At 36.0% G+C, this 11,316-nt stretch overlaps 1 protein-coding gene across 1 annotated transcript; it reads right to left on the bottom strand.

Annotated features, from left to right (window-relative positions):
• Nucleotides 1-1,714: 1,714 nt before the first annotated feature.
• Nucleotides 1,715-9,516, bottom strand: LOC149820564 (protein neprosin-like). The gene is made up of 8 exons (XM_089981825.1): nucleotides 9,388-9,516; nucleotides 7,684-7,770; nucleotides 6,310-6,419; nucleotides 5,777-5,915; nucleotides 4,776-4,940; nucleotides 4,585-4,644; nucleotides 2,818-2,964; nucleotides 1,715-2,101 (listed from the first exon to the last, which is right to left on the bottom strand). The coding sequence occupies exons 1-8, from the start codon at nucleotides 9,514-9,516 to the stop codon at nucleotides 1,715-1,717; spliced, it is 1,224 nt and encodes a 407-aa protein (XP_089837951.1).
• Nucleotides 9,517-11,316: the final 1,800 nt, after the last annotated feature.

Raw genomic sequence — 11,316 nt, 5'->3', positions numbered from 1 at the left:
TTATTATAAAGAGAGACTGTTTTGCATGCCTAGGAATCTATAAAGTTTAAGTGTGATGCTTAAACCTGATCATGCATAATTTCTGAGTTATGAAATAAAAGTGGCATGACATGATTGTATATATGAGATTGATGTGTTATGTGAAAATTGAGGGTAGAGTTCCAGAGTCTCAGGGTAGGTATTACATTGGGAAATGTCACGCTTATGCCTTGGGAGGGGCATTGTAAGTGTCGTGAATTAATCCGTGGTGGGTTGTCATCCTTAACAGTTCAGACATGTAAACATGTGTTAAAAGTAATTAGTGGATATACATTGAGGATTGTATAACGCACTAAATTCAAGATGTGAATATGGAGTAAAAGTTGTTATGGGATGACCACTCGGTGTGTGATGAGAACTCTACTAGGAGGCATGGTCTAGAGTAATGTTGAGGTGTATACCTCGTGAGTAACCTGAGAATATCTCAGACGTTTCTAGGTGACCCTTAGGGGTTAAAACATTGCCCATTAGACACATGTAGGACGTAGCATGAACTACAAAACCTTGGGGGCAGGTATAGCTCCTTGAGACACCTTGGGGGCAGGTATAGCCACCCTGGTTCTTCAGCTAGCTACCGTTTGAGTCCCTTCGCTCCCGGCGAGCTGCTGCAACACCTATGTCCGTAGTCTGGGCCGGTTTGGACTACGTTGTTTGTGAGTGATTCATAAGTCTGGACAACATTGTAGAATCTGAGTTGTCTACATGGGTTGCTACGCCCGAGGAGGCTATGTCCGGAATAGCCGATTAGAGTAGAAGAGGTGTATGAAAATGATAATAGAGATGCAGTAAATGGGGTAAAACTCATAACTAATATATCTGCATAAGTAGCAAACTAAACTAAGACTAGGAGCTTATAGCTCACTACAGTTGCAGCGGTCGTGTCTATTTGTAAATGGAATATTACTGGGTTGTAGACTCACCCCCTTCTTTTGGTTGCAACTGTAGGTTCAGGGACTGCTGTCATCACTCACAGGACTTAGTACGACTCTACCACATCAGAAGTATGGTTTTCCTTTACTTTTTATTCTGCTTTTGTTTTTGGATGGTTATAATATTATAAATGGATGTATGGACCTTCAAGTATTGAATAAGAAATTTTTTTTCTGGCACGATTTTGAGCTATTTTTGAGATTATTGAGTAATTTCCTTCTGGGAATTAACGTCCACGAACCCGGGCTCGAGAGGCCCCGGATCGGGTCGTTACAAAATTTGTAAATTTAATATGTTCTTAATCTGCCTAACCCCAACTTTTTATTTCGAAAAAAAAAAGTTTTGGAAGTGAGACCAACCAGGGCTCCGGTTGTTAGGTAGGAACAGTTAGTGCACGTCACCTTGTGTTGGGATGTTGCAAGTTCAAAACCCATAATGTATTGTTACTCTCTCTCTCTCTCTCTCTCTCTCTTTCGTTTAATTTTGCGGTCATGCTTTGCTTTTCACCTTAAAAGTGTGAGGAGATAGGTTGGAAAGAAATCGAGAATGAGAAGTGAGAAACTATTAACTCAATCTCCTTTTGCTTTCTTGTTTTCATGGTAAATCCAGATGAAACACTCGAAGACCGACATATCACCATCCAGCTCACGTCCACAATCCATGAATCCAAAGATGATGAGGTCATGAGAAGATATCGTATTGATTTATTAGAAACACACTACTCCAATAATCCTCTCTCTCTCTCTCATGGACAACGTGAACTTTTTCCAGGACCTCCATAAGAAAAGTGATATCCATTAAACCCTCGAGCGAAACCGCTGTCCAACAGATCGTAGCAGAAAGGTTTAGACGCAAAGCGTTCGAGAGGTGCTGGAGGGCTCACATGCTCCCCGCGAGCATTAACGTACTCAACACGATTAAAATGGGCTACTCTGGCATTGATTCTTCCCGGCAATATCCCACTGCCCATTTGAGTGCTTGTGAAAGGGGGTGCATACAGTACACGAACTCCGTAGACCTCTCCTCCCCACTCTGCTATATCAGCACCCTCAGCCAAGTGTGGGACAACCCCGCCTGGAAAATATCCTATTACTTCCTGACCGAGCTTGACAATCCAGTCTCCATCCGGGTCCTGTGAAAGGAGGGGAAAAGGTCATGAGGTGTCAATGATGCTCTCTCTCTCTCTCTCTAGCAAAGGAACAATACCTCTCTCAGTGGGGAGGTGTTTGTAAGGGTGACAACGGCACCGGTTTGGTTCGGACTTGAAGCAGATTTTCAGGTATGTGTGGTTCAGACTTAAGTTTAATCGGGTCAACTTAAGAAAAACAATTCCCACAACAGATAAAAACTACATAACCAAAAATGGGCCATACCCAGTAAAACCATATTTTTTATCATTTTTACATTGAAAAATTATTGGTCTTAATCAAACTCTGGTCTGGTCTGGTCAAGTCTGAGTCTGGTATAAAATTTCACAAATTATACCGTGGTCCATGTATTAATCAGACCTTCAGATCCAACCTGGGTCTTAATAGGGTATTTTTGTTTGTCACCATACCCGAACCCTATTGAGTTTGGATAGGGTTTGGTCTGGGTCGGGTCCCGGTAAACCACAAAAATTAAAATTGCGCATTAAACATTGGATCACTATCCATCAGGTCTTGGGGCCCACACTTGACATGCCATGTCCCCAAGATGGGTCATCAGATGCTTAATGCACTAATATTTGTGCAATGATATTATTGCACATGATTTTTTCACCCTGAGAAGTTGGGAGAAGATAAGTGCCTCGGACTTTTTCTCTCAACTCACGCACTGGAGATTGAAAAATACGAGTATTTATTGTACCTTAATTATAGAAAAATGCTTTAATTTTTCATCATCACGCTGCATGGTAGGATCCAAGGCATAGCCTGCTGGAATGCTATTGCTCGTATGTATAAAGTTGCAATTTTCAGTGTCGTCGTAGCACTTAACAGTATTATAGCTGTCATTCTGTGACACATTAAACAGGAAAAAAATAAGTTTAAAACGGCAGCACACTAGAAGGAGACATGAAAGTAATAACTGATTTTGACTGTCGCTGTTAGAAGTTGTAAATCAGCGACAGTCAAGACCTCCGCTATATAGTCCATCCATAGGTAAATACACATATATATGAAAAGCATTTGGAACTAAGGAAGATAAGAAACTAGTGAAATAGAAATCATAGGCGCAGGTTGTATCATCTCAATCTAACCAAATGGATGTGTTCAACATAGTTTGTTTGCTAAGGATCAAGCATTTGATGGTGCTTTTTCTGATGTAAACATGAGGTCTTTTGAGTTATTAATATTTGAAACATTGTGGGCCATTGATTTTTGGACCCCTTTAAAAATCTAATTACTTGTCATTCTCACATGATTCAAAATCAGTTTTCTGGTAAACAAACCATGTAGATCACATCTGTAACATTTGATCAACAAAAAATTAAAATTTTTGAAGAAAAGAGTGATTTCTACTTATTAGTTTCTTACCTTCATCAGTAGCCAATATTTACCCATACATATGTAATATATATATATATATATATATATATATATATATATTAAAGTCTACTATAGCTTTTGACCAATTTCTCCTAAATAGATTTTTTTTTAAAGTCTAGCAGGGTTAGGCAGACCCCATCAGTTATTATTCAAATTAACTACCACTAGGGTTTGAACCTGAAACATCCCACCAGAAGGAAACGTGCACTGGCAGCTCTTACCACCCCACACATTGATGTTTCTTTTAAATAGCTTTTCTATTTTAGCAATGATTATATTTATCTATGGCAAGGATTATTATCTTATTTGGCATGCTTTAACAAGCCACATGCCACTAAGGGGTGTCAATGGGCGAGGTTTGGTTCGGACCTAGGTGGAACCAGACTTGGACCCAATTTTCAGTATGGTACAAGGTTCGGAACAGAGTCTAATCGGGTCCAATATAAGAGAAACCATAACCAGACCCGGACCATACCTGATAAATAATTTTTATCATTTTTACATTGAAAAATAGTGGGTCTTAATTGGAACTCGGGTCAGGCCCTTGTCATAGTATAAAATTTCACAAACTATACATGAATCCATGTATTAATCAAACCTTTGAGTCTAGACCTAAGTCTTAATCAAGTCTTCTTATTTATCAAGATACACGACCCATTGCACCCCTAATGACATCTTGCTGGCTTGTAGGCCGTTTACATGGTAAGGACTATGTCCGGTTCGGGCAACCATAATCTCTAGAATTGTCATACTTATACAAAACTAAAATAAAATAAGAAATAAAAATAATAGAATTGGACTCTAAACCAACTCAGTCAAGCTCAAACTGGCTCATTTCCAAAATAAATATATTGTTTTAACGCTGTCAACAATAAGATTCGAACTCTTATTGATAAACAACAAATAGTGTTTTCTTGTTAAAAAAACATCTACACTATAGCATAGCAAAGCCAAACATTTGTTGTGTAGGCTTGTCTTGCAGAGAACTTATTCTATGGGTTTGAAGGAGCTCTTCACGAGTCGAGTCAGGAACTATCAACTGTTTGTCTCTAAAAAATACCAATGTTTAAAACAAATGTATGCTTACCGTGTAAAAGGTGAACATATGCGGCCTTAAGTCGTCGTATCCAAACCGATTCGGGTAAACCTTGCAATTCAAAATCACAGAATAATACAGTTATCCCACCTTCAACTATTATGCAGTTCTTGATATAAGAATTGATAAGTGCTGGATTTAGTTTTAAAGTAAACCAAGAGTAATTTACATATAGTCCTTACCATCCATCCAAATTCCACTGTACTCTCATCACCTTCAGGTCCAGCCTTAAGCCATATTTGGGCAAGGCTCATATCTGATGTGTCAAATTCGACTTTCGGTTGCCAAATACCAATATAAGCCATGGCTCCATAATGTTCTCTGTTGCTGCTACGCACAGTAGCATACTGCCACATGTACATAAAAGCCATTATAAAATAGCTATTTAATCATTATTGATATTTATTGCAATAAAACCTTGGTTCAGATGATGCATTCATTTGAAGATGTATATTTGAAGTTGAATGTTTGATGATGTAGTGGGTTTGTATTAAAAGTGTGCTTGTTAATTATTATATGTTTAGTTATTAATTTTAGTATATTTAAAATGTATGTATTTAAATGTAAAAACAATTTTTTAAAACTAATTTTTTCTTTTTAATTTGTAAGTTTATAAAATATAATGACATCATTTTGTCTCACCGTTGTAGGCAAGATCCTATCTTTTTATTATCGTCTACAAGAGTAAGTTAATACTCACCGTTATAGACTATAATGGCAAGACAAGGATGTTCAAGCTTATAGGCACTGATTTTTTCTAGTTTGAGCGAGGTTTTTTCACTTATACTGATTTACCCTTTAACGTCCCACATAAATGTCATCATTATTGGTCAACAAATGTCATTTTCTTTCAACAACTTATTTGCATCATTAATAACGGCGACAAATAAAGCAATAGTGTCAAGAAAAATCATCCTTATTAACCCTCAACCTTGCAGTGGTCTCAGAAGAGATTGATGTTCTCATGTATGACCCACCCTTAAGTGGTTAAAACTGCTTCACTGTTCCCATTATCTAGTAGGTCTTGTTACTACCTCAGCCTTAACCAAAGAGGCGTGCATCTTTGGTATTGAACTCTTGAACATCCTTTTGGGCCTGTTTGGAATCTGTGGCTGAGATGGGTGTTTATTATGTTTGGATTTGGCAGTGATATAGTGTAAATACGAAAGAGATACGGGCTCACTTCCCATGCTAAATGCATAAACGCCCATCCCAGTGCCCAGATTCCAAACAGGGCGACCAAAGTAGTTTGACCAAGATTTTGCCTCAGGACCACCAAATACATAAACGCCCAGATTCCAAACAGGCCCTTAATACCATAGCTGCAACAAATGTCTTACCAGAAGACAGGTTCTTACCAAGATTTCGGCATGAGCAAAACACTCATGTTCAGCATGACCTGATCTGCTTCCCTTGAGGACATGCATGACCTGACCTCAAAGGTTTCGCCAACTGGGGTCCTGCCATTAGGACGTAGGCAATTGGGTCCCTTGACTGATTTTTTTTCTCAAAAAAAAAAAAAATAAATAAAATTAGGGGGTCTCCCTTGGCATAGCGAAGAAAACAAAAAAAAGGAAAAAGAAAAACACTTGGTAGACATCTCTCACCACATGCCCATTATTCTGCTGGAGTGACCTTGTAGAGTTGCCAAAGAAATGACGAGGAGGGTGTTCAATTTTATCAGGGATTTCATGCAAGGAGGAGTTCTTGTTGCACCTGAAAATGGGGATAGTCCCATCTGGACAACCTCCATTTTTTCGCCAAGAATAAAGTGCAGTATCATATAAATCATCGTCCTCTTTCTCCTTCACGACCTCTGGAAATGTCTGCATATTGTGTCATATGTAAAGTATCAAAATCTTCTGACTACCTCATGGATTTTAGCAACGAGAGGCTTACCAATGTGCGGTTGGTGATAGTGGGGGCAGAAAAAACGGAAAGTGACAATCATCCATGTCTGAATTGAGTGTCAAGTTTATGAAAAAGGCAAACACATTTTTGTGCTTCTCAGATAGGAAGATAAAAGGTAAGCTCTGTTCGATCATGCTGAATAAAAAAGTGAATCTGATTTGTATAAGCAGCCAAACATAAAAAGTTAAGCTCTGAGAAAGTGAACCTCATTTGCCTTTGCAACAGAGAGTCGCTTTCTAATTTGCTTGAGATTTAGAATCACATGAGACCCCATGAAATGATTCTGATTCATGTGTTTTGAAAGGAGAAGCAGAACTTACCCTAATTTTCTCCTTATTTGGTTGGGAAAAAAAAGTCTCTACTGTAGAGTTGTAAAATCAAGACATGCCAATGGAAAGCAACAAAAACTTTACCTCTCTGTAGATTTCCCATTTCATAGTTTTTAAAGCTTTGACAACTTTTCAAATCCTATTAAAATTTTAATATATTCATGATTTTTTTATTTTCACAGTTAATTTTCACAATGAAATGATATTATTGATAGCTGATACAACTGGCATGTAAAGCAGTGGCAATATGGAACCCAGATTTGTGGGGTTTTTAACCAAATCAGATTGAATACAATATCTAGTTTCTTTTTTCATGAGAAAAAACTGATTCAAGAAGTTGAATATAATAATAAAATACTTAGGCAGATATTTGTAAATAAGAGATAAGTTAGACTTTATTATTGAAGTCATATGAAAAACGTTTAATATGAAATGCATAACCGTATGTAAACTGGTGTACACCGAGATTTTCATAGTTTTTTTTTTCACCATACGGATGGTATCCAGATGCTTGGTTTTATAGAAATAGACTTTTAGATCATCCGATTAAGATGTATAAGAATAATCTTGTATGGCTTAAAAACCAAAGGCTCAGAATTTTCATAAATATTGAAGTATACAAAATCACATTTCTTGATCCGATTACGATGATCCAACAGTCATCACGCAGAAAGCATATGCAGAGTTAGATTTGCAAAAAACAACAACAAAAAACTATGAAAATCTCGGTTCCTTCTAGTTCACATATCTTGCTGGTTTACATATTCAAGTTTTTCTTTGTAAATAAATGAACAGTTTGCCATCTTTTTTCAAAAGCAAATTAAAAAATATTTATTATGAAGAGCTGCACCTTGATTTTGTAATTTTTCCGGTCTACATTTCTTAAACCAGGTTGGTCGTAGATGTCCACACAATCTATTAAATCACCAACTTCAGTCTGCAACAAAAAAAAAGTAGGACGTCAGAAAAAGAAAAGAAAAACCAACAATGATGGAGATGGTAAATACTTTCGGCATCATTCCTTGTTTTGGTTGAGACTAGAGAAATATGCCAAACATAGCCAATTCACTGCTCAAAATATGCCACACATGATCAATTGATTTTTCTCTTGACAATTTTATCCTTTTATTGCCTAACAAATTAGATACCTTGGTGATGTAATTGTCAGCTGAAAAAATCAAGCGCCAGGTAAGTTGTCAAGTAGAAAAATCAAGTGCAATGTAAGTTGTCTAAAAAACATATATGCCTAAATTTTTTGGCGTCAAAGGGCAAGAGAGGTAAGCAGTAAATTAATTGGCCATATTCGTTATATTTTCTAACTTGTGGTTAGCAATGATATTGTCGAATATCTGAGGAAATCCCAATTCATTTAGTCAAATTCAATAGCCAAAATCAGATCAATTAATAATTAGATTTAAATGCAGTATCAAAAAAATTGTATCCAAATCTGAGAAACATCAGAATCCAACTAACATTCGAATCCAAATACATGTTAGTATTGAATTTTAAGCAAGTTGGATCCAGATTCAGTTTTGGCATATCTCCATTAAACCAAATCTGAATCGAGATCTAGTTATGAATGATATCCCATTCAAACAAACAAAAAGACATAAAACAATGTCACAAATCATGGAACCAGAATTTGCTTTTTGAGGGGGGAGGGAGGAGGAGGATATACTAAAATTTTGCTTTTTGGTTAAATCTAAAAAATAATTACATATATATATAATAATGCAAAATAAAAAATAGAGAACATGATTAAAAAGCAAGTTTATATCTCGATATTTTGCTATATATTTGAAATATCATGATCTTTGGATTTTTATATGGTTCTATATGTAAAATCATGTTTCAAAATATCACTAGTATTTTGTGGCTATGATTCCAACTTAGTTATCTTTCCCTGTTTATATGGGTTAAGACAGTTGACCTGCTCGATTGTTTGGGCCTATTTTGAAATATGATGCGGATAAGCTTAAGTGGGAATTCAGACCTGGTCTAAACGCTTTATCAGAGATTCTAACAGAACTAAGCTAATAACTGAGATGTTCCAAGCCAGACAATGGCCCATGACCTTTGGCCCACCAACTTTCACAACTTTCACATGGACAAGGCACGTTTGGATGCAGGGAAATGCAAGGAAAAAATTGGAAAGGATAATGACAATTTTTCCATCCTAATCAAAAGTTTGAAATAAAAAAATTCTGTTTTCCTAATTTTGACAGGAGAAACTTCTCCATCTCATAGATGGAAAAAAAATTCTTATGAAATATTTTCAGTTTAGAAAGTAAACCCTCGCCCTAATCAAACATTTTTTCCAACCTAGTATTCTCATGTCACTCAGACAAGAAAAATCTTTTCATAAAAAAAACATACACAAAAATTAAGGAAATTTTATCATCCAAAAGTAAGGTCGTTATCGAAAATCTATCAAAAAATTTCCTTTCTTATGAGATTTTTTTCTCACTTCCCAACTTACCCAAAGAAAATAACATCTTTTATTTTTTCTTTTTCTAAAATGATGATTATGAAATATAAAACTGAAAAAGCTAACCTCGATTGTCTTGACTGGAGGCGCTTTGGGATCACAATAACGTTTTCTAGTAATAGGTGCAGCTCCCTCTCCAAACAACACACGATCAAAGGCCAAAATAATCAAAAGAAGTGCTACTCTTGAAGCCATTCTGCACCCTCAAAGCAGTCGCCCGCTCGACTACAGAAAGTGTCTCTTAGCCGAGGGAGATTGCTATCTATATATCCGAGATGAAGCGTATCCAATTCTAAATTCAAAAATGGTAACGCATGCTGTCAATTCAGATTATAATTGACAGGGAATCAAAAAAATATTATTTGATTACCAATCAATGACCTGTCTAAAATATTGTGTTTCCTTTTTTTGTTACAGATAATCCATGGGGAAGATACAAAAATATATGAATACTAAAAATAAAAATAGTTTTCACAAAGGGGAAAATTTTATATGGCTCGTAGTTGCTGAAATAGGCCTTCTACAGTTCTACCAAGGTAATAAATCCCATACTTTGAGCTGCTTGAGCTTTCTTCGTTGATTTATAATTCATATTTAAATCTGATTTGGTTTGGCGCATATGATATTGTTTATTATACTATGATGGTCGAACGTTAAGCTTTGGTCAAGGATGTAGATTTTGCATTGTGTCATAGAACTGTAGATTGAACCTTTCACCAGTTTAAGAACGTAGTATATATGTTGTAAACTTTGCAGTTTTTTTCAGGAAATGGTTTTTCCAAGGGCCTGTTTGGATTCGGGGAATTGTGTAGAATTTAATTCTGGGAATTGAATTCCAGGAATTGAATTCTAAGGATTCCAATTACATTGCCTGGATTACTATAGTGAAGTGGAATTGAAATCCCATTCTTTTGTTTGGATATAGTTATGGAAGTGAAATCCAATTCCAAGTTTAGCTTTTGGAGTCAAACACGATCCAACATTTATCCTAGATATGCTCTCTCTCTCTCTCTCAAAAAGACTCATGTACAGTTCTGGCAAAAAATTGAAATTATAGTAGGAAAAAGATAAATAATGCTGCTAATTTGACAATTGAAGAATACTAGTTACATTGTTGAGGATCACAAAAGTTGTGCTTTCACTTTCTGCAACTATGTCTTTTGGTTCATTACAAACTTTTCTCAAAAATCTAAATGTTATGCAGATACCATCATACCAACCGGAAAACATTGTGCAGAAGATAAATTGAGAAGGAACAGCATAGAAAACAAATAGTGAAACAAAGCCAAATTCAGCTTTGCCAGCAGGTCATGTATAGAAGATGATAAGTACCACTACAAGAAATCTGTGGATTAGCAACGACCTCAATCTGTCGCTAATCCATTGCCAATCCATCGCTAAACAGTTTAGCGATGGATTGGCATCGGCTTAGCGACGGATAACTTCCACCGCAAAATTATAGTCGCTAATTAGCGACGGACACTATCTTTTGCAAATTTCATCGCCAATTTGCGATGAATTAGCGAATGTCATGATTCGTCGCAAGGACATCGTTAATATATGAAGATTTTTGTTTCGCGACAGATTAAATTTTGTCGCTATTATAGTGACAGACTTAGCGACGAATTAAAATCCGTCACAAAAATATTGGCCGATTCACTTTTGCGACGGATTAATATTCGTCCTTAATCTGTCACTTGATTGGACACCGATAGTAAATAGTGACGGATAATATCCGTCGCAAACAATAAAAAATTTTAAAAATTTTATTTAAAACATAAATATCGAGAAAAAATTCTCGTGATACAATTTATATTTCCTGTACAATTTATATTTCCTGTGTATAAAAAATAAAGTACACATAAAAAATATATATAAAAAACAAATAAAACAATTTATCGATCCACTATAATCCTCGCCAAGTTCTAATTATTTACAAGTGAACATTTACAAAGAGTTTTTTTAATAACAAGAAGGTACAACAAATTCAACACA

This window comes from Nuphar pumila, chromosome 12 (genome assembly GCF_984573655.1).
Source record: "Nuphar pumila chromosome 12, dmNupPumi1.hap1.1, whole genome shotgun sequence".
In the NCBI taxonomy this organism is placed as follows: domain Eukaryota; kingdom Viridiplantae; phylum Streptophyta; class Magnoliopsida; order Nymphaeales; family Nymphaeaceae; genus Nuphar; species Nuphar pumila.
The sequence above is the reverse complement of the archived record's forward strand: the minus strand, read 5'-3'. Positions and strand labels throughout refer to the sequence as shown.